Here is a 23,659-nt window from a genome sequence, read left to right on the forward strand (position 1 = left end):
GCAAACCGCATCAGTGCCTCAACTGGGAGACGCAACACCACCTGCGCGATGCAGCACTCGCAAGGCGTTTCATTTCTGCTTTGCTTTTGTTCTTGTTTTCATTGGGATATCGTGATGTCATGATGGCGCGGGCCACAGTCAGGAAACGTCGACGGTATTTACGCCGCGCACATGAATAGGGGATTCTGCTTACTGGTCACACACGCCAGCACTTAAATGGCTGACCGAGAAACCACTTCAAGGTAAACATCGTCGTTCAGCACCAGGAACGCTTAGCAAGCCTTCGATCCTCCAGAACTAGGGTTTGCTAACGCATTCACGCTACGATCAAGTGGTCAAACGGTTTATTCAAGCGGTTTGCTGGACATCGACATGTTACATCATTTGATTAGGACGTTAACCACCGACCAATCGGAGGCCGCGCAGGACCGCTCCGAATCCAGTGCCGATCAGCCGGCTCGCAGGACAGTCCAGACACAGCACTGCGAACCAGCACACACTCCGCCGCACCACTCGAAAGCCGGTGACGTCAGGCGGCGGGGCGTCAGCTGACGTCGCACCCACGCTTCGCTCAATAACGCGCCTCAACCGACTTCTCTCACATGCCAAGTCTTTTAACAAGCAATAGATGCCTCTGAGCACGTCACACACGCTTCTCAAGCGCATACAAAACATTAGAAAACCCGTACACGTGCGTGCACGCCAGCGTCTACGATTAGTCTCTCTCGAGTAGTTCTGGCGCACGATAGCGGCGTGGCGCCGCAGTCACGCGCGCACCGACGCCGGCGGGGCCCGCGCCCGACAAAAATAACATGACAATACACGACGCGTCGCGACGCAGGCTGCCAACATCATTAACGATAGAAAGACTGTTAGAGCCGAGGACGAGTACCTCGCAGTGTGTGTGTTAGTGATCATTATGCACTAGCTGCTCCGCTCTGGCCCGTGTTCGGATAAGTGGGGTGATAAGCCAGCTGGCCGCTGCAGGCGTGGTCCCTTCAGTCTGGGGGTCAGGGAGGGGCTGGCCGCGCCGGGTCAGTGCCAGAGGGGCTTCTTGGCTTGCCCCCGGGGCGTGTCGCTGGCAGTGGATGACCGGCGCTGGATCTTCGAGCTGGAGCGCTCCCTGAAAACGGCGCACGTGTTACGATCTGACAAATCTGGTCAATGCAATGTGATGCGGGCAATCACGTCTGGATAAACAGTGTGGATAAAGGGGCGCAACTGCACACCTCTATCACGAAAAAAACTATCCCGCCTTCCTTTTTGCAAGGCGGTTGAACCAGCCACAAACTATCTCCATTCTATCTTTCTGGAACTAGTAGGAAATACTAAAAAAAAACAGCGATCCGAACCCAACAAATTTAAACGATTGGAACATCAACATTCTTGCCCTTTATTTTTGGCCGTAACGCTTTAGCTTAACATCTGTCATAATGGAGGTTCCACCAGTCATTGTTGTTGTTGTTTATTGGAGTTTAGGGGCGCGCCGACTGCGGTGGTCATTTGGCGCCCATAACGAGTTTGGTTTTACCTATCTAATGAGCCGCATAAATGGTCCCAAAGTTGATGTGTTTGAGAAACAAAAAGATCTGTTGAAATTCCAGAAATGGTGATTTATCTCCTAGCATATCACAGATGGTAAGGGGCAAGTCATGCTGTCCAAAATAGCGTTGGCGTTCTTCCGCGAGGCGCGGACAAGAAATAAGAATATGGCGAACGATGAGGACGGCACCACATCGATGACAGATCGGTTTATCGGCTCCCTCCAACATACAGCCGTGGGTTGCGTATGTGTGCCCGAGGCGCAATCTGCAGAGGATCACCTCCTCTCGCCGCATTTTCCGCGAACAAGAGAACCACTGACCTAGCTTAGGTTTTATCTCTCTGAGCTTATTACAATCCATCCGATCCCAACAACGCTGCCACTTGTTGTGCAGGAAGGTTTTTATTGCGGGGTAAAAGTCTCTGGCAGGAATAGAAAGAGAGTGAACACATGGAGCCAGCGCTGCTCGCCTAGCAGCCGCGTCAGCCAACTCGTTGCCCGCGATGCCGACATGACTAGGAACCCAACATAGCATGATTTTCTTTCCGGCCTCATCTAGATGAGTCAAACGTATTAAAATGTCCTGTATAAGGGGACATGACGGATAAAAAGACTTCACACTCAGAACGCTGCTCAGAGAGTCCGTCAAAATGAGATGCAAGGGTTCCTCACCGACTTCAATGAAACATAGTGCCTTAATGATTGCTATAAGCTCTGATGTAAACACCGAAGCGTTTGGGGGCAATGAAAACGACCGGGTGACGCCACCGCTCACAAACGCACAGCCTACACCATCAGAAGTTTTAGAGCCGTCCGTGTAAGTGTGTGTGTAACCCTCATATAACGCAATACGCTCAAACGCTCTGGACCTCATTATATCTGGCAGCGAGACACCTTTTTTCATTTCAGTCAGAGATGTGTCTGTGAAGGGTGAGATCAAATGCCAGGGAGGAGTGCACAGGTGAGGTTCCACCAGTCAGTACTGGTCTCTCATTAATCCCTATCCAAGCCAAACTTTGCGGGATTGTTACAGCGTGCAGAGCAAACGATACACCAAATGGATCAGGTGGGCGTGTCGCAGCTTACCGTGTACCTATACCACACGGTGGGTGGGGGGGGGGGGGGGGACATGCACAATTCGTTTAAACAAGCTTTAGACTGCAGGATCAGCCATCTTGACCATTTACCGATGACGTTCTTTTTGGAACAATCAGAACGCCTTTGGACGATATGGGAAGATCGAACTGGCAGTGAGTGTACACGGTGCTGAAATGCGCCCAACCACATTGACGCCCACGGCGTTTCAGGAATTGCACGCGGGCATGGTGCCATCATCGCTGTCACACATTTACCTCTTCATGGACGACACAGGAATTTGCGAACCACCTCCGCCAGGCCTGAAATAAAACCGGCGTACGGAGGTCAATGACATGTTAAATACATAGAGGCGAACACAAAGAGCACGCCCTTTACGCCCACGCCATCAGGTACACGCCAGTCGCGAACTCACCGGGTAACAACCGATGTGATTTACAGCTAGGAAGACAAACCCAAATAAACTGACGTCCAGACATTTCGGACCTACTACCACCAAACACCATTTTTGAGCAATGCAAGATTTTTTTTCTCCCGAAGGATCCGCAGTCACATTCGAAGAGCAGATGACTTCCGACTGAAGGTCAAAGTTGTGTTAGGTTGTTTGGATTAAAGCCCTTTCAGCCCGTCGTGACCGTTTCAGGGCTATGGGGTGGGGGCAATGGACAACGGTGGGGTAAACGCACACTACACGCACCTCGGGGTCCGTTCGCCAAGTCTAAGCCTGCACGGGAACCCCTATTCGGGGTATGTGCTCGACGCTCGACGAGGCCTACCAGGGCGCGCCTCGGCCTTTCAGGGCTGGTGCAGCAGCTGCCTCGGACAAACGGGACGTCGCGAGGATGCAGGATGAAGCAAGAATGGGGCAAGTAAGGCGGGTGAAAAGATCAACGAAAATAATACCTTTAACTAGCTTGGCTTCATCTGGCACAGTTGCCATATTTTGAGGCTGGCCTTCCTTGAAATCATTAAGCTCGGGTGTGTTTTCGTCATCAAGTGCCACATATTCCACACGCAATTTCCATTTGCTAAAAATCCATCGGTACTACGACCATCTCACAGTACCTACCCAGATGACAGCAGCAGTGGTGCCTACGACATCTGTTGTTAGTTTCCGTACTACAATTCATACCTGCGGCCGTTAGGTGTCTTGCCAGCCGTCGTCAGGTTGGTCTGAGACGAGGCACGAGACCGGCTGAGCCGCCCACTGCGTGAATTAGTCACTCATGTTAGCCTCTCACACGGCCGACACATCCACACAAATGCTGTTACTCTAACAAATATTGTCGAGACCACGACCAAATGAAAGTTAGTCTATGCGACCCTGCCGCCAGGGGCTAGGCGTTAGTATGCTTACGGCCATGTTTGTTAAGCACATGTTAGCGCAGGCCCGACTGGCCAGTCGGCAGAGGCAGCTCATATTGGACCACGAGGACGGCGCGGCGCGCGGCGTTAGCGAGGCGCGCGGCCGTTAGTACCTGACGACCGGGGTGTTAGTGGCGGCGGCTCCCAGCGAGGCGGGGATGCTCTGCGTGGAGGAGGCTCTGTAGACGGGCCGCCGGCCCTGGGGCGTGGTGCTCCTGGGTACAGCCGGCGGTGGTCAGTCCCAGAAAGACGCAGGCCAACCACGCCGCCCAGCCGCCCTGCCACCGTAACCCCTGACGCCACGTTATGGGCAGGGGTAACGCCTCTGGGGATGGAGGGGGGGGGGGCTATTGCTCCCTGGAACCCCCGTTGATCCCTGACCCCAGGAGATCCCATGGATACTTCTTTATTCTCCCGAATCAATGGTGTTCAGTTATGCTGGAGAACAGTTCCCAGTCCCACGTGATGAGCACCGGCGCACGCTCCCTGCTGCGGTGTCCGAGCTCACAGCAGTGCCGACTGGTAACTAACGCCAGCGCCCTGCTGTGGTCACGGGTCATGTCGCTCCTCGTCAACCAAGAGTGTGATATATTATTTACCGCAATCAGAACAAGCGATTGAACCAAACATTCTAGCAAGGACTACGCAGTAATTTTATCTACGTGGCATGAGCCTAGTAGGTACTATGCAAAACGCGATGTCAACGTGAGATAAGCTCGCGTTATTACGGTACAGTGTACTGGAAGCCAGTGAAGCACGATGAAACAAGATTGGGTAGAATACCTTGGACTGGGAACTCCTGGCGCCATGGACGCTACCGAGGACGGGCGCTTTGGAATTCGCCTAGAAGATTAGTGCCGGTTAGTACTTAGTAGCACGCATCACACGTGGTCAAAGCAGTGCCTAAAGGCCTCTTGTTGTTGACAGCCACCACACATACCATGGTGGTTAGTTCGCCACCATGTATGCATGGCAGCGAGTGAGCTGTTGCATTTAATCTAGTCTACAAAGAGCCAGGTACTATTACTTACCATCACTAGAGGCAACTACTGACTCGAATAACCCTTTGCCTTCCGAGGTACTTAATTAACATGAGGCCAGCGTCGATGCTCTGCCGTCGCTGGCTGCCGGCTGCCGGGGCTCGATAGTCTCTGTGGCATTACCATCGCGGCAGGCTGACACCGTCCGTATGACGTCATCATGCCGGCGGGTCTCACCTCTGCTGCGGAGTGCCGTCCGCACCGTTCGAGGCGCCGTTCTGGCCGGACGACGAGGTTTTACTCATTGGCGTCGCAGAGCCCTGGGAAGTGACGTTCTGCTCTTAGGGCGCGTTTTCACTTGGTCCTAGACGCTCAGCTAACATTGTCACGACGATTTTCACTTTCCAATGCCCGAAAAACACAACGCAATCAACGAAAACCGAGCATACGTCGACAATACCCCTCACCACGAGATGTGAATAGGTACTCGTGAAGCTGCGCTAACAAACAGCATCATTATCAACGCACGCTTGCTCCGCGGCCAAACACCGATGCAGCGCTTAGCAAACGTCACTCTATGCCAGGGCTAGTGGCGCGTGAGAGTTGACCATCTTACTATCTCACGCCGAGTATCACATGCCGCGGCGTGGCGTAGTGCGCCCCGCCCCGCCATGCCGCGTCCCCGAACACACCCCTGCGACATACGCTGCCGTGGATTGCCGCGCCTCGCATCGCACACCCGTGTCGTGTCCCAGCGCGTCGTAACGCCCCCTGCCGCGCGTGGCCCTGCCCTCCGCGGCGTACCTTGCGCGCGCCGCGATGCGCCGCCTGGCCGGGCGTGCCGGCGCGGTAGGGGGTCGGCCGGGCGTCGACCGAATCGAGGCTGGCCTCGGAGCTGGCGCGGCTCGGCGGCTTGCTGCCGCCCTGCGAGCTGCGCAGCGGCGTGCTAGCCTTGCGCAGCCTGAAGCCGTCGTGAGGACTCAGCTCGGCGCCCGCCGCGCCCGGCGGGCCCGACAGCGAGGCGCGCGACAACGGGATGCTGCGGCCAGTCTTCTCACGCACCTGGCGGGCGACGGGGGAGGCAAGGGCGTCAGTGGGGCCGCCAGAACGGGACGAGGACCCCCAGCAGCTGCAGCAGCCGCAGTCCGCCTTGTCGACAGCGTACCGGGCGATGGGGTGATGCGTGGCAGTACACGCGATTCTAGCCCTAAACCTCACACCGCTCCATCAGTCTCCTCCGGTAAAGTTACACCAGTTAACACGGGTGCCGTCCACGCAACATCAGGTAGTAGTATTTCGATTCTTCCCCAAGTAGTCATGTACTACTTAAAGCCTGAAAACGACGAGCTGAAGCCAAAACAGTGTACCTCCCGAAATGGCTTTAGGCGGGATCAGTAATTAAATCACGCCCCTGGAAGGCCAATAAAGATCTCAAGACAAATTTTTTTTTTTACGTTACACAAACACAAGCGTTCGTCAGTCGCGAATATTGGTCTAAATCAAAAATCGGACCAGCATTTACGACATCGCGGGTGCACGGCATACACGACACACACAAACGTACGCATACTTACTGATGCAGGATCAATGGGGTTTGGGCATTCATGAGGCTTCGCGATGCCGCAGTGAGATCTACCATTGCAACTAGCACACGGGCAAGATGCAAATACAGATTAACTTTCTGCTTCACAAAAATCTTAAGATTAGATTGAGACAGTAGTATATACATGCAAACAAATATGCAACTTTTACAGCCCTCTCCAAGGTTGTCAGCATTGTCACGGAAAAAACGCTGTTAAACTCCGGCGTCGCTGCTGACTAAGCAACGAGGGCTGGTCGGCCAGTTCTTGCAAACACAACACATAGCAGTAGTGGAAGCAAACCAGCGGCAAACAGCATCCGTTGGCAGCTTGTCGCGTGCTGAGCGGCGGCGGCCGTAGCCAAAGTCCCGCCGACCCACGAACTACGAGACCAATCGCATGCCGAACCACAGCACAGCAGCCAAACACTCCAAACGCGAGCCACGGTCGCCGCATCCAATCACATGCCGAGCTGCGGCGCCGCGGCCAATCAGCGTCACGCGTTACCCGGAGGAAGGCGGCCGGCCGCTCCACCTTAATGGGATACGTGCACGGAATGTCCTGGCGATGTCGAATGCTCTCGAAAATGGGCATCAGCTGCGACATGAAGTAGGCAGCTGAAACAGAGGCGAGACCCGGCCGGTTCAGAGTGCGCATGCGCCAGCGTCGCCGCGCCGCCGAGCCATCGTACCTTGGTGATGGGCCCGGCCGTAGGCACAGATGTCGACCGCGGCGACGACGGGCTGCCGGCCTTGGCCTTGAATGGCGCCATGCTCTGCGACACCCCCGGCGCGAGGATGAACTGCTCGCGAAGCTCCACGTTGGTGCGTCCCTTAGCTGCCATGCAGTGAGGAGGGCGGTTAAGTCGGAGGCCGGCGGAGGCGCGCTCCGGGTCACACGGCACACCACGGGACGCCAGGGCTACTACCGCTGGAGTAAACCGATGCAGGACTATGCCAAAAAAAAAACAAAAAAAAAACACTGCGCATGTTCACGCAGCATTAAGCTCCTAAACACCAAAATACAGTGGTGGCAGTTGAGTGGCTATCTACAAACCTTCAAAGCAAAAATGTCAGAGGACAAGAACGAACGAAAACGGAAGCGTTCCACACGTAAAGCATGCTTGCAACGCCAACGATACAAAGTCCAGGTCATGGAAAGCGCAGTGCTTTGACAGGCAAGCATGCAAAGTAACACCGACGGTGGTAGCACGCCCCCGTTTTATGGACTACTGATCCATTTGAGTTCGGATTTCGGAAGGGCATGTTTGGTATCTGACTCAATGCGAATGACTTACAAGTCGTGCCTGGGCGAACAACCCTGAAGGCGTATTTGCCTTTTAAGTAGATGCAGTGGGTATGGATGCCACACGTTACATAAAAAGACAAGAGTTCAGACGACATAAACACGCTGTTCGCATTTCCAGCCAGCTCTACACATTTCGTAGGCATGTCGAATGACCCCTCCACAATCGATGTGATTGCAACTCCTGTAGTAATTACGGCAGCACCCGCAACCGTTCATCCTCCAGTTGGACCAATCACAGCTCGCAGATACACCAACACGGCATGCGAGACGCGTGGGACGGGAGGAGACGACCCAAGCAACCCAAGCCGTTCCTACACCCGTTCAAAGCCACACCACACCACACCACAGCACATGCATGCCCCTGCCGCGACCGGCCTGGTGTGCGTCAGCGTGCCGGAGCGGGCGGGGACGGCGGGGCCTTACACTGGTCCGTCATCGGGCAGCCGGGCTCGTGGCGCTCCTCGAGCAGCAGGCGGCGGGTGAGCCGGAACTCCCGCGCACCGCCGGCTGGCAGCGCCGGCGTGGACGCGGCGGCGGGGCGGCGGGACGGGCGGGGATGGAGTCAGGTCATCAGGCAGGAGAGGCAGGTCGGAGGTGGAACGAGGCACGAGGCGGGGAAGGTAGGTCAGAGGCGGAGCCAGGCACGAGGCGGGGGAGGCAGGTCAGAGGCGGAACCAGGCACGAGGCAGGGAAGGCAGGTCAGAGGCGGAGCCAGGCACGGGGCAGGGAAGGCAGGGCGGTGGCGGGGCAAGCGGACGTTGTGTTAGTTCCACTATGGTTCTACTGTTAGCGGCTCTCTAGAGCACTGCTCGAGTTAGGCACCGGCTTCACACAGTTGTTAAGATGCACTAGCTTGAAGCATGTTATGATGCATATTAGACTAAAGCACTTGTAACGATCATCGAAGAAAAAGCGCGGTAACTGCGAGCAAAAGAAGCTTTGCCTATTCCTCTATGGACGATCGCAGGCCTTTTCATCGTAAAAAGAGCCCCGGTTAAAAGTTGGCAGCTACACACAGATGAAACCATGCGGCACGTTATCAGGGAAGCGCGATGACATACACACCAGTCTGCCAAGTCACAGCGTAATGACCAATTCTTTCCTACAAGGCCGCTATGTTAATGCAATTTGTCTTGTGGCAACTACAGCAGGCATCTAAAAGGCGTAGCGTCAAAGCACACGTCTCCTGGCACCGGCGAGATCCGCATGGTCATGCATTACCGGCGTCACGACGTCATACGCCGACATCAGTGCCGTGACAGCCCTCTCCAGTGACGTGGCCGCCCCAGAGGCGGGGCCTCGGCCGTGCAGCTGGTGCGGCCCTGCAGCTGCCCCCCCCCCCCTCCCTGCTGGCGTCGCGAGAGCGCCCCGCAGCGCCAGGACTCACCTCGGCACGGGTCGTTCTTGACGAGGAACTCGTCGAGCGCCTCCCAGCCGCCGCCGACACGCACCATCACTGTCGAGCGCAGGATGCGCACCAGGCGCAGCTTCTGGCTGTCGCCGAACTGGAGCGGACGGCGGCAGCGTCAGGGCCGACACCACGGGTCAGGCCAGGCCAGATCAGGTGAGGCCCGCGCGCGGCGCCCGGTTCGCGGCCCGTCCTCAGGCTCACTACTGGTGCAGGGCTGCCGGGGCACCACTCGACCGGCGCGTCTTTGAACCTCATCGTCAGAGCAAACCCGACCGGGTACACGCACAGTCCTCTGACATGCTCGGTAGACACGATGTGTGTACACAAGTACTCCTCAGTCCCATGCTGCGAGGATCAGCTGGGCCCAGCCGCGCGTCGGGGCGGGCAGCCTGTGACGTCAGCTGACCATGTCGTGATGACCGCCCGCTGGAACCGCCGCCGCTCCGCGACAGCACTCACCCGGTATCTGCCCTCGCCGACCTGGAAGACCTTGAACTTGGAGCGGCAGTTGCAGGCGCTGCAGGCCTTCTTGACCTCGTCGTCGATCTTCTCGGCCTCGGTGAGCGGCCGGTTCTTCTCCCAATCAGGTCGAAGTGCTGCCATGAACTCGTTGTAGTCGATGAGGCCGTCCTGGTTCTTGTCGACACGGTCAGCGACCAGCTGCATTTCGAGCGCCGAGGTCGGGAAGTCTGCGGACGACAGGAGGAGGGGGGTCAGCAGCGGTCGCCGTGGTGACGCACGAGCTCTCACGGCAGATCTCTAGCTCCAGAGCCGGATCAGGCCGGTGGTGACCTGGGCCGCGGGTGTGGTTCCTACCGCTTTTTCAACGCGTCGGATATGACGGAATAAAGATTACAAACAGTCAGTCACAATTCCTAACCTTAAACATTAAGCAGGACGTTCCAAAATCACTTCACGTGTATCGCTATTGGCCGCTGACGCGCCCTTAGAATGCAGTTAGAACTATTTTAACAAAAATAAAAGTTTGCACATCACGTGCTCCTAACAAATTCGAAAGCTGAACATAACGATCCAAGATGAGGACTGACACAGTGAAGACACGGTGATCCATGGTGACGATTGACATGGTGATGACGCAGTGACCGTTGACCTGACCCTTTGGGCGTACAACGCTCACGGCACTGAACCCAGAACCCACGGGATGCAGCCACACATAATGTGCCTGAGAGAGAGCATGGCACGACGGCGGCAGAGAGCAGAGCAAAGCAATGGAGATCCGGGCCAGCGCCGAGGCCGCGGTCCTTGTGAAGCGCGACGGCAACCCCTCTTCCTCACGTGTTCTCATGATGCCCTCGTTGAACTCGTCCTTGGTGACGAAACCGTCGTTGTCAACGTCCATTCGTCGGAATAGGTCGGTGATGCGCATCTTCTTCTGATTGGCATACTTCATGAACTGCCACAAAAACCATGATCATGACAATGACCGACGAAGTAAGAAAGCAATGCCTTAAGTGCGAAACGGCTGTTCACAAGTCATGACATTCACAGGGCCAAGGTCCTGAAACATGCCGATAAAGCACACTTCGACAGTGCTGAGCTCATTTATATTTAAGGTAGTTCCTAAAAGCACGAACATTCATAAAGGCAGTGTGGTTGGAGCTCTTTCGCATTTGAAAGTCTTTCAGTAGCCTGGTAAGGTGTAGCAAAATCAGCATAAGGCGTATGTCATACGCTAAATAATGTGGATCTCAATGGCCACCAAACCCATCAGCTACGAGAAGATATTTGCATCCATGCAGGCGAGCCATCGAATGAAGTTATTTGTTCTAACCAAGACATGGATGTATCATCTCAGCCGAAACAAAGCGGTTTTGACCCATATAAACAAGGCGTGACACCCACCCTCTGGCGCCACTCGTCAAAGTCGAAGTTCTGCAGCTTCTCCATCTCCTGGGCGTAGCTGAACTTGTCCTGGAGGCGGCGCTGGCGCTCCCAGGCCAGCATCCACGTGTTGCGCCACGTGTCCCACAGCTGGCGCTGGTGCGGACTCTTAAGCGACGGCTCGCTGATGCTGTGCCGGCTGAAAGATCGCGCACCGCCCCCGTCATGGGCTGGTGCGCACTGCGCCGCAACGGTGGCCGGCGCCACAAGGCGCGGGCCATGACATGTCTCGCCTTCAGTTGGCTGAATCTCCATCACTGTGCATTTGTTGGCTAATGTGGGAAGAAAACAGTCATCCCCACAACAAACCCCACCTCAGCCATTGTTACACAGCACTTAGACAGCCACGTCTCCACGCTTCAACAGGCAAAGCACCGCCTGTCGCGTCACACCGGAGCAGGCCGAACTGCGGGCGGGCGCTGACCAGCGGCAGGAAGCGCCAACTGCCGGTCAGCGCAGGACGCCAAGCGTCTCTCCAGTGCCGGCTGCCAGACCCCGCCCGCGCCTACCTGGGCCTCCTGCTGCCCGGCGGGTACGGGCCGCCGGCGAAGACGGGCCGATGCGAGGCCAGGCCGAGTTGTCGGGCGTCGTCTCACGGCCCGGGCTGCCCACCCTGCCAGGCCAACCGGGTCAGGCGCCGGCGGACAGGCGGCAGCACACGGCAACGGCATGCGAGGCACACGCAGGGGGGGGGGGGGCACCGGCCAGCACGACACCGGCCAGTTCGGCACCGCTGGCGCAGAACTGACCGGTGAGCCTGCCGATGCTCTGACTGCAACTGGGCCAGTAGCTACTCTGAGCACATGCATTACATTTGTGTTCTGCTAAAAATATTCAAACTATGGGAAAGCAGCCTAACAACACCATTCAGTCAACACATAAAAACGGGGAAGCTAAATACATGCAGTCAAATAGTTTCTTCAGACGAGCGAAATGCGTCAGACGAAGCATCACATTGCAAGCATATCAACAAAAGCATGAGAGGAAATAGCATGCCGCAATAAAACACAAAAACTGCATGCCACATGCAATGTGTCCACAAACGAGTCCATGGGTCTGTCTTTCATGCCGGGCAATGTCTGTGCGAAATTTCTAGATGTGTTGTGGTGCTGTCTGTAGTGTTAGCGCAGACGTAGGACCATATCAGCAACGGCAGGACTGATGCATGTAGAAAGAAGCCCTGGTGTCCGCTTCAGAAGTGACGACAGTGGCATAAAGTCATGCGACAGAGGCGCTGTGGCAGGCTCCTTGCCACGAACAAGGCCGAATGAATCTTGCACAAGGCCAGTTCCTACGATTTAGCAAAACGCTAGAAAGATGGGCGTCCACAAGGCTACTTTTCTGGTGAGTGCGGAAGCCAGCACCAGACGTCCGACATGCAGCTGTCTGTGCGCTCAGGAGCCTGCGAGGTCGCCGTGCTGAAGCTAGTGGCCGCGCCAGCGCCTGGCTCTTGGAGAGGAACGGCGGACCTTCTGTCCATCTAGCTACGGCGAGACGCACAAGTCAAAGTACCTGGCGCTGGACAGCCAAGGTCTGGCATAGCCCCGACTCGGCGAGCCCTCTCGGTCGGGACTGTGACGGCTGGTGGCAGACGCACGGGGCACAGAGGTCACACCGTCGGCCGGCCGGCGCCGTCATTGGTCGGCCGCTCCACCGCCCCGCCCCGTCTTCGCCGCATGCACCCCGCCCTTGGCCTTGTTAGGGGGCCGCCCGGGTCGCCGGCCCCGTTAGTGGGTCAGAACTCCTCGACAGCGGTGGATGGGGGCCGGCTGGGCCGGGCTGGGTCATCACTTCTCTTCATGCAAGTCAGTGTCACACACTTGTGAAAACCGGTTATGGTTGAGTTCACTTGTGCAGCAAAAAATATTGGTGGTGCAATGACGTCCGACCTGCCATTAAATTTGCCACTTAAGGTCAAACACATTGCTACGATAGCAGCAAAATCTGTTGAGCTTACACATGGGAAATCGCTGAGCATCGACTAGCTCTACTTTTGCGAGACATGACTCCCAGAAGGTCACAAAATCGACCCCCTCACTGTGTGTGACACAATTCAGTCGCCCGAAAAAGGAAGACAAATTTGCCAAGGCTAATGAAGGGGCCCACGCTCCCACAATGCTGATGGCAAAGGTGTTTAATGTTTCAGACTCGTTAATACAGGCAGCATATTGCCAATGTTATGCGCAGCAAATAAGGCGCAGGTACCTTATTATATATACATATACATATATATATATATATATACATATATATATACACATGGGGGATATATATATATATATATATATATATATATATATATATATATATATATATATATATATTTATATTATATAAAGTAACAATATATTGTTATCATTATTGTATTATAGCGCGCTGCATTAGGATACCAGACGATACATGTTAGTGGAACGTAAGCGGTCACCGCCAGCCTCTGAGCGCCGTATGCCGCGTACGTCTATGGTACGCCGGCAGAACACTGTCTGATGCCTTGTGATTAGATTCTTAGCAAGTTGCATTCAGGTCTATGTTGCTGCACCCGACCAAGGAGCCATACAGCAGGTGAGCGCTGAAGTCTGCCGGCGTCGACAGCCCCACCGATTGTCAGTTACTGGGTTTGCAGGGTGTGTAGACTGGAGTAGCATGGTCAGACGCCAGCCGTCCCTCCTCGCGGTAGGCCATCACCAGACCACGCCCCTGTTCGTCAATCTGTCAGCTGCCAACCAAGGCTACGTCATTGGCTACATCAACGCAGGCATGCAGCGTTGCACCAAGCAGTTGTGCGAAGGAAATCATGCAAAAGGAATCATGCAAAGGCGATCGTGCGTGCCGTCGCGTGCACCATGCTGATGCAGTACCGACGGGTACGTACCTCCTCCTGGCTGGCGTTCCCTCGCGGTCGGGGGTGATTTGGCTGCGAAGATGAATAGAGTCTGTCAGCTCGCACCGTCGACACGACAGGACAGAACACGCAGGGGGGGGGGGGGGGGCACTTCAGGTCAGGACGAGATGGACAAGGCAAACCAAAGAAATCATCCATAACGCGGGGATATGACTTCGGTGTCTTGAAAATTGACATTCCGTTTGAACAGTAGGTGGTTATCGACTCAGCCCAGCTGGTCTTTCTAGTTGCACACGAGACCGGCTGTGGATGAGGTGAGTCCGGTATTTGGGTTAGCCAGTTAGCTGTACTAGCTGCGCAGCTCTACCGTGCTCCTCTGCACCCCGGCTACGGCGACCACCGGTCCCTGGCACGTCAGATCACTAGCCCTACTGCGTCAGCCGGCCAGCTCTGCCGCACCGTCGAGCTATCGGGACCATGTTAGCTCGTTAGCCAATCGTTACGTCAGCCAGCCAGCACCACTGCGTTAGCTCGTATTGTGCACCTTTGTCTCCGAGGGCTCTCGGCGAAGCGGGCCGGGGAAGGACTGAAACGGCGACAGAGAACAGGCGCTGTACAGAGCCAGTCTGGGCTTGCCACATCCCCGCACGGCGTAGCTCGCGCACTCACACACGCGCGCGCGCGCGCACAAACACGCCCACTCATTTTCGCAGACAGACATCCTCGCGGGAGCGTCCCGATGCAGTCTGCCATTGCAGTCCCGATGCAGTCTGCCATTGCAGTCCCGATGCAGTCGGTCTCTGCCATTCATGGCTCGGCTAGTCCATGAGCTTGCAGTCGCTCGGCAGGTACAAGGCATAGGAAGAAGCAAGCATGAGCGGTGTTTGTTTGCGAAATCACTGTTGCCGTGGCACGACTAAGCCAAAACAAAATCAGCATTCATTCACCCACCCCACCACACCTATTCCGAGCCAAAGGCAAACACGTTTTCTGCCTGTTCCCAGCGGATTTACAGCAATAAAGCATGTGTGTGTGTGTGCGAACGTGTACATACATGAATGCAAAAACATTCACGGATCCGACGTTTCAAGAACGCACACCGCAAAGCTACTCACCTCTTCGCCCGGGATCCCTTGCGCAGGCCCTTCGGCTTGGGCTTGCAGATGCCGTCGACGTCCGGCTGGCGCGACTGCAGGTCCTCCATGAACTCCTGGTGCTCCTGGATGAGCCCCTCCACGCTGGGCAGATCGTCGGGCAGAGGTATGGGCTCCAGCTCCACCAGCCGGCGCTCGCGCTGCTGCAGCCAGCGCAGCAGCTCGTCCAGCAGCTCCTGCATATCCTTCAGGCCGGCCAGGTGCTCGTCCAGCCGGTTCTGGCGCTGCAGCGCCCAGCTGCTGACCTCGTCCCAGCGCGACTCGATGATGGTCTGCCAGTGCTTGATGACCGGCACGGCGTCCGGGTGCGCCTTCTCGAGGATCTCGGCCGCCAGACGCAGCGTGTCGTTCTTCTCGCCCTCCTTGCCGGCCAGCTCCTTGCGGAAGGCGGCGTGCTCCTCCACCTGCTGTTGCGCCTCCTCCTCGCCGACCGGCAGCGCGCCCACGAAGCGCAGCCGCATCTCGGCGTCGCTCAGCCACTCCAGCAGCATGTGCACGGCCTTATGCAGCTCCTCGGCGTCCTGGAGCGCCACCTTCAGGCGGCTGCTGCGCAGCTCCGTCGACTTCACCACCTTGGTCCAGGCCGTCGTAAGCTCTGTCACCTGGCGCGGTGGAGAGAGGGCACGTCAGATCCTGCGCACTGTGTCCCAACCAGCCATCTCTGTGGTCTGCTGGGAAAACTGAGGCGTGCTATGCTATCTTTGGGCCACATGGAGATTTGCCATTTGATAAAAAGTTAAAAGCATCAAAACAGCTTGCTCAGAACCTCACACTTGAAGACTGTTCTGCTCTTGATTGAAAATGCAACCAAGGTGCAAAGGTGCGAAAACATGAGGGAATTTCACAAATATCACCAATCACCTTCATGTGGTCTAACTTAACTTTTCCTACAGGCGCAGCTACAAGTAAAACACGACCTCGCACAGATCTCTCAGTATCGTTCAATGCCGCGAACGCTAGCCGAACCGCCCACTGCATGGACCGCAAGCACAACCGCAGCATTGCACAATGCCACTAACGCGACGCCACTGACCTGCGTCTTGATGATGGCCGCGTCCTTCTTGTCAGCCTTGCTCATCAGCTCATCGGCCGTCTTCTGGACGGACTGCACCTGGGTGCCACGGCCCTCCAGCTCCTGCTCGAAGGTCTTGTGCTGCTCACAGAGCGCAGTCACAGTGTCAAGGTCACCGTGCACCGGCGCGTTGTCGTCCAGGGCGGCGTCCCCGCTTCCGCAACCACTCCAACAGCGCCTCCAGTGCTTCCTTGAACTGGCCGCTGAAGAGCAGCGCCTCCTCCAGCTTGCGCTGGCGCGCCACCGACTGGTTGCAGCAGGCGTTCCACTTGTCCTTGAGCTCGTTGAGCATGTCGCGGATGATGGGCTCCTCGATCTTGGGCGCCTTGTCCTTGATGAGCGCGCGACCCAGCTTGATAACGTGGTCGTAGCTGGACTGCTTGCCACCGAGCGCCCGCTGGAACTCGCGGTGCTTATCGAGCAGCGCACGGATCTTGTTGGGGTTGTTGCCGAGCGAGGCGTCGGCACTCTCCAGGGCCTGCAGCGCCTCGTCCATCCAGCCGCAGAGGTCGGCCCAAGCGTCGTGGAACTCCTTGGCCTCCTTGTAGCCGACGTCGAGTGCGCGCGTGCGGTCGGCCGCCTTGGAGACGACACGCTCCCAGCGGTGCTGCACCGACACTAGCATGTTCTTGATCAGGATCACGTCCTGCTTCTGGGAGAAGTACTTGAGCTGTGTGCCCTTCTTGTCCAGGTTGAGCATGTACTCACGATGAGAGCTTACCTCCTTCTGGAACTCTTTGTGCTCGTCGATCTGTTTGATGATGTTGTCCATGACGCGCGAGACGGGCTGCAGGTTGGACAGCACATTCTCGGACCCCGTTAGCCAGTCGACGAACTCCTGCAACGCCTCCTGGAACTCGGTCGCTTCCTTCAGCGCGATCTCCAGCTTGATCTTCTTGTCGTTGGCGCGGTTGGTGACGTGCTCCCAGCGCTGTTTCAGTGTCTTCAGGTTGTGCTTGAGGTTGGTGCTTGCGCCCTCCTTCGACTTCTTCATGTAGGTGTCGCCACGCGTGAGCACAGCGTCCACCTTGGAGCGATTCTGCTCCAGTTCGCCAAACAGCTCCATGAAGCGGTCCAGCTGCTCCTTGGCCGTCTCGGGCAAGCCTCCCACGGGCTTGCTGGTGGTGAGCGCGCCGTCCAGGTCGTTTAGCCAGAACAGCAGATCCTGGATCTCGTTCATGAAGTCCTGGGCGTCACGCAGCGCGTTCTCCAGCTCGCGCTGCTTGCCGGCCGTCTTCTCCTGCAGCTCGGCCCAGCGGTCGTTGAGCTGGTTCAGCTTGCGGTGTGTGGCGCTGGCGTCAGCCGAGTCGCGGTCGTCTTCGATCAGCTGGCGTCCGGCATCGTTCAGCGTGTCCACGGACGTCTGGTGCGCCTGGATGTCGTTCACCGTCACCTTCAGCTTGGCCAGCTCCACCTCGATCACCTGCGGGGCGCAGCACAGTCAGTGGAGCCCGCGCAGAGCTCAGGAACTTGCCCTGTACTGGATGTCAGAAGGCAGACCGAGTTGCCACGCGATGCCTGGTCACGACCCTCAGAATTTTGAGTAAATGCTGCCCCAGGCAATCTTACCACGCGACACGAACCACGCGACAGATGCAATTTGCAGCAACTCTTCTCCGAGCACCTGTAATCCTTCCCTCAGCTCCGCAGCGATGTACTCACCATCGGTCACCGACAGCCCTACACCTCTGTCAAAGGTCGGGCTCTCGTGCCTGAGGGCGCCCGCCCCCCCTCTGACCCCATGGCGTACCTGCGGGTCGCCGAGCACCGGCCGCAGACCGTCCAGCGTCTTGTCGGTGCGCCCGATCCAAACGAGCAGCTCGTCCAGCGCGTGCTGGAACTGGCCGAGCCGCAGCAGGGCGTGGTCCAGCTCGCGTTGCCGCTCCACGATGCCCTTGAGCAGATCGTCCCAGCGCGTGTTGATGTCGGAGAGCGGCTGCTTGAGCGCGGCCGCCTGATCCGGCGACGTGCGCTCCATCAGCTCCTGCGCCTGTCTGCAGGCGGCAGGCGGAGGAGCGGTCAGTGTCAGGCGCACCCCGCCAGGCGACGGCGGCGCCGTCAGGCGGGCGCCGCCCGATCTGGTCTGCTCAGGTCTGGCGACTCTCATAGAGACAAAGGCCTTTCAGTTTAGTTCCCGTTGCACCACGACACTTACTGACTTTAGAACAATCTTTTCCATGATCGCAGAAGGTTTACAGCACCGAACACGCGGAAAACAAATCCGGGCATGCAATTCTCTGCCATGCGATTCAACTGCATAATTCGGTGTCATCCCGAACATACCGTGATGGTAAAACTGAACGTACCGCAGCACGAAAATATCATTAGGGTGACTGGTCTGCTGTTAACACGCACACCGTGCAGACTGGGCGGGCTAGTACCCTACCTGTATGCTACAGAACGTCCACTTCAGCTCTTTCCGCTACGCACACAAAAACCACGATGCCGTGCCTTCAAAGAGATCGCGGCAAGCTAGCACAAAAAGTTAATGCGACTTCAAAACCAAACGGAAATCGCAGCCTGTGGCGAAGTCCATGCGGCCTCACCGTACAGAAAAAACCCGGCTAGGACCCATCCATTTATGATGGAGCATGCTAGAACCCAGCCGTCACCGTTTGCGGACGGTTGGGCTATGACGACAACCCCGCGCTGCAACGGTGCATGCCAGGTTCACTCGGCGCGCTAGCACTGAGCCAATGATAAGGCCTGTGGTTATCGCATCGCGTCCCACACGCACACACTTGCCTTCTGATGCTTCTGCTCATCGCCCATGTGGAAAGAGACGAACGCTTATGTGTATAGGACAGGCAGTCGAAGAGACTGAATCGCCATGACCCGTAACACTCCGAACTTTTTTTTCTCAAAATTGTACGGAACAGTTGACGAAAAAACTACAAGTATTTATCCACATCCCCCCCCCCCAAAGCAGATATTTCCCAACGTTACAGTCTAAACTCGCCATGCATCACCTTATAGCAATTATTCACGTCGATTGTAGAGTAATACAGGGACCGCTTAACCAGCTTACACTGTAAGGGCAGCATACTGTGCACGCCGCTCACCTGTTCAGAGCTTCCACCTTGACCATCTGAGGGTCAACCTTGCCCTTGAAGTCCATCAGTTGCTTGATCTGCTTCTTGACGGCCTCGATGTCTGATCCGACGGCACCGAGGTTTCCTAGCCGGTCCTCGGCGTCCTCCAAGAACTCCACCAGGTACTGCGAACGACATGCAGGCACAATGCAAGCGCGCGCGCCGGGAGAAAAAGTGCACAGAACAGCGCAACACCGTCCAGCAACCCTAGCCGATATCTAAACAAAGTGTTAACAAACCGGGGCGACGCTCTCCCTCCGCATTCTAACGTTTATAGCATTTACCCGAACCACATCCCCCGCCAACCGAGCCGATCCCGGCCTTGTTCAGGACCCCCAAGCTCTGCCTTGGTCTGTCCCTGGCCGTCGTACCTCTCGGGCGGTCTAGTCGGCGTTATCTGCACCGTGTCCAGCTCTGCCCTGGTCTCTATCCCTGGCCGTCGTACCTCTCGGGCGGTCTAGTCGGCGTTATCTGCACCGTGTCCAGCTCTGCCCTGGTCTCTATCCCTGGCCGTCGTACCTCTCGGGCGGTCTAGTCGGCGTTACCTGCACCGTGTCCAGCTCAGCCCTGGTCTGTCCCCGGCCGTCGTACCTCTCGGGCGGTCTAGTCGGCGTTATCTGCACCGTGTCCAGCTCTGCCTTGGTCTGTCCCTGGCCGTCGTACCTCTCGGGCGGTCTAGTCGGCGTTACCTGCACCGTGACCAGCTCTGCCCTGGTCTGTCCCTGGCCGTCGTACCTCTCGGGCGGTCTAGTCGGCGTTACCTGCACCGTGTCCAGCTCTGCCCTGGTCTCTATCCCTGGCCGTCGTACCTCTCGGGCGGTCTAGTCGGCGTTATCTGCACCGTGTCCAGCTCTGCCCTGGTCTCTATCCCTGGCCGTCGTACCTCTCGGGAGGTCTAGTCGGCGTTATCTGCACCGTGTCCAGCTCTGCCCTGGTCTCTATCCCTGGCCGTCGTACCTCTCGGGCGGTCTAGTCGGCGTTATCTGCACCGTGTCCAGCTCTGCCCTGGTCTCTATCCCTGGCCGTCGCACCTCTCGGGCGGCCCATTCAGCGTTACCTGCAGCGTGTCCAGCTCTGCCCTGGTCTTTATCCCCGGCCGTCGTACCTCTCGCGCGGTCTAGTCGGCGTTATCTGCACCGTGTCCAGCTCTGCCCTGGTCTCTATCCCTGGCCGTCGTACCTCTCGGGCGGTCTAGTCGGCGTTACATGCACCGTGTCCAGCTCTGCCCTGGTCTGTCCCTGGCGGTCGCACCTCTCGGGCGGCCCAGTCGGCGTTACCTGCAGCGTGTCGTGGAACTCCATCGCCTTCTCCATGGCGTCGATGAGATTCTCCTCGCGGCGCGCGTACAGCGCCGTGATGTTGTCCCAGGCCGAGTCGAGGTCGGCCAAGTTCTTCTTGACCTCGGGCTTCTCCGGGTGGCCGCAGACCTTCATCAGGTCCTGGCCGGTGCGACGCACCTTGTCCACCTCGGGCTTGGTCTGCTCGATGCCCTGGCGGATCTCCTGCAGCTCCTGGGGCACGATGTACCCGGTCATCCACGCAAATCAGCCCGCACTATCTCATACAGCTGACGGTAGGCAGCCGTATGATGTTGGTGATGATTTGAGGTTTTGGGGCCCATCGAATGCTGTAGGTCATGCAGGGCCCATAGTAAAATTACCGCGTGTGTAATCAAGCACCGCGCGTCAAAATCACACATTTTACTGCTGCTACAAACAGAACCAGATCATGGATGTTTGTCGCACAGGCCTACGACAGTCCGACTGGCGAGGGCCTCTGCCGCACCTTCTGCTGCTCCTTGATGGCGCTGGGCTCGATGGCCGGCGGCTCCTGGTTGCCGAGTGCCTCCTGCAGCTCCTTCAGCGCCTTCATGACGCCCTGCAACTCCGACCAGAAACGCTCCGAAATGGCGAGCGCGTCCTCCAGCGAGCGGCCGCGGTCGTCCGTCGCCTTCTGCAGGTGGTCCCACAGCTTCGTGAGGTTGTCCAGCTTCTTCTTGATGTCTGAAACGGAGGTACATGTTGGTGGTGGTCTGGACTCCCCAGCGTCTCAGGGCTGATCCGCTGCGGCGTCTCGGCCCAAGACGCATCACAGAGAACGGCCATCACGCAACAACGCCCCCGCGACACGCAAAGTGGCCCAGTGGTAGACCATGGCGAGCACAGTGCCAGGGCGCGGTTCTGCAGCATTGTCACCCCGCATGCAGTGTTTCGCGTACTACCCGCCCACTAGCCGCAAAGTATGCATTCTTTAACAAAGGAACCAAACCTATCCAACGCAGCATTTCACATAGCCATACGCCGATTACGAGAGCAGTGCTGTACCGCACACAAGCGTGCTCAGCCTGCTCAGCCGCCCAGTGCCACCTTCTCAGGAGGCCCACGTACCCTTCACGGCCGGATCGCCGTCGCCAGCCTTGCTGATAACGTCATCAGCGGCGCGCTTGACGGCCTCGAAGGCCACCTCGCGCTTCTCCAGGTCGTCGATGATGGCGTTGTTCTCGGCCATCTGGTCGTGGATGCGATCTGGGTGGACCGAGATGGGTTCGGCGTTGTCCACCTGGTCGGCCGTGTCCTTGAGCGCCGACAGCATGCCGTCCAGCTTGTCGGCGAACTGGGAGCACTCCTGCAGCGCCTCTTCCAGCGCCTGCTGCCGCTCGCGCAGCGTGGTGCGCAGCGCGTTGTAGCGTGCGTTGTCCGTGTCCATGATCTCGTTGACCTGTAGGCAACGCGGTGGTGTCAGCTGCCGCCGAGCCGGAAAGGCAGGCACACGGCGGCAGGTCGGCCGGGCGGGCTGTCTCGGCAGTTGCGATCCATACAGCAAGCTTTTTCGCGGGAATCACCACGAACGCTGGGTGAGGTAAATGCTAGCGGTGCCAAAGACCTGTGTCCAAAGCGAGCCCGGAAAAACATCACGCTTTAGAATGCATACCATATCGCAGAATACCGTGGGACACATCCCGCCGCAGCTAGCCTCAGACGTTGTGTACAAACCGCACACACACGGCGTGTTTTGGCATCGAGCTCGGTACCACCGCACCCCACCCCCGCAGCTACCGACGGGCGCGCCGTTTCGGCTCTCTCTCTCTCTCTCTCTCTCTCCTCTCTCCTCTCTTTCTCTCTCTCTCTCTCTCTCTCTCTCTCTATCTCTATCTCTCTCTCTCTCTTCTCTCTCTCCTCTCTCTCTCTCTCTCTTCTTTCTCTTCTCATCTCTCTCTCTCTCTCTCTCTCTCTCTCCTTCTCTCTTCTCTCTCTCTCTCTCTCTCTCTCTCTCTCTCTATCTCTCTTCATCTATCTCTCTCCCTTCTCCTCTCCTCTTCTTCTCTCTCTCTCTCTCTCTCTCTCTCTCTCTCTCTCTCTCTCTCTCTCTCTTCTCTCTCTCTCTCTCTCTCTTCCCCTCCGCCCACCCTTCTGCGCCTCCCTCGTCGTTGCAGAGCGGGCAAGCGCACTGCCCGTTTTGTTCAAGCTTGTCGATGAGAGGCTTGTGTGCTCGTGAATGCTCTGCAGGCCAGCGCCTTGTTCTTGTCCCTGCTGGCGCTGGATCTGGTCCGGCCCGCATGCGCCGGCAATGTCCAGTCGCATCGCCTCGCCCTCCGCCTCGTCCAGCCAGTCCGAGATACCCAGGTGCGTCTCGTAGAAGTGTTCGGCCAGCGGCAGCGCCTGCTCCAGCGCGCTCAGCCGGTCCGACGACAGCTTGCTGACCTGGCGACGGGCGGGCGGACCGGTCAGACACGGCTGGCGGTGAGCCGGGGGGGGGGGGGAGGGGGAGAGGAAGCCCAGGGCGGACGGGTCAGCCACGGCTGGCAACGAGCCGAAGGGGGGGGGGGGGGCAGGACGGACGGGTCAGACACGGCTGGCAGCGAGCCGGGAGGAGGGGGGGGGGGGGAGGGTAGGGCCCTCGATGATCTGCTGTTCGCTGCGTAGCGATACCTCGGCAAGAGTCAGGTAGCGTGACGCTGCTCCATATTTGGCTATAGTTTGCCGATATCGTAGCTTACTTTGTCTCTTCTCACATGGAATATTTCCGCGAAGCTGTAAGTCGCCTGTCAACAAACCACACCCCACGCACAACACATCGGAGTTTAGGGGCGCGCCGACTGTGGTGGTCATTTGGCGTACAACACCCGGCACAACAGCCTGTCCAGCTCAGCTCACCGATTCGACCGTGTCCTTGAGGTCATCGACCTTCTCGCGTATCTCGGTGACGTCATCGTACTGCGCGGCGTCGCGCATGATCTTCTTGGCCGTGCTCAGCACGTCCCGCACGCGTCCCTTCTGGCTGCTGACGTCATCGTACAGCGCCTTGTGCTCCTTCA

General features: G+C 57.4%; 1 protein-coding gene across 1 annotated transcript; it reads right to left on the reverse strand.

Annotated features, from left to right (window-relative positions):
* Positions 1-329: 329 nt before the first annotated feature.
* On the reverse strand, positions 330-22,058 carry LOC119098710 (microtubule-actin cross-linking factor 1-like). Its single transcript, XM_037221717.1, is given in 22 exon segments — positions 330-1,123; positions 2,896-2,940; positions 3,771-3,845; positions 4,117-4,218; positions 4,787-4,846; positions 5,221-5,303; positions 5,788-6,045; positions 7,255-7,400; positions 9,259-9,376; positions 9,742-9,971; positions 10,579-10,696; positions 11,146-11,323; positions 14,057-14,098; positions 14,571-14,612; positions 15,142-15,782; positions 16,214-16,402; positions 16,404-17,675; positions 18,003-18,246; positions 19,315-19,469; positions 20,622-20,855; positions 21,130-21,347; positions 21,732-22,058. Coding segments are annotated over 22 exon segments (4,857 nt in total). The 5' UTR covers positions 22,051-22,058; the 3' UTR covers positions 330-1,035.
* Positions 22,059-23,659: the final 1,601 nt, after the last annotated feature.

The sequence above is a fragment of the Pollicipes pollicipes genome, unplaced genomic scaffold (assembly GCF_011947565.3).
Source record: "Pollicipes pollicipes isolate AB1234 unplaced genomic scaffold, Ppol_2.1 Scaffold_4740;HRSCAF=5597_pilon_pilon_pilon, whole genome shotgun sequence".
Lineage (NCBI taxonomy): Eukaryota > Metazoa > Arthropoda > Thecostraca > Pollicipedomorpha > Pollicipedidae > Pollicipes > Pollicipes pollicipes.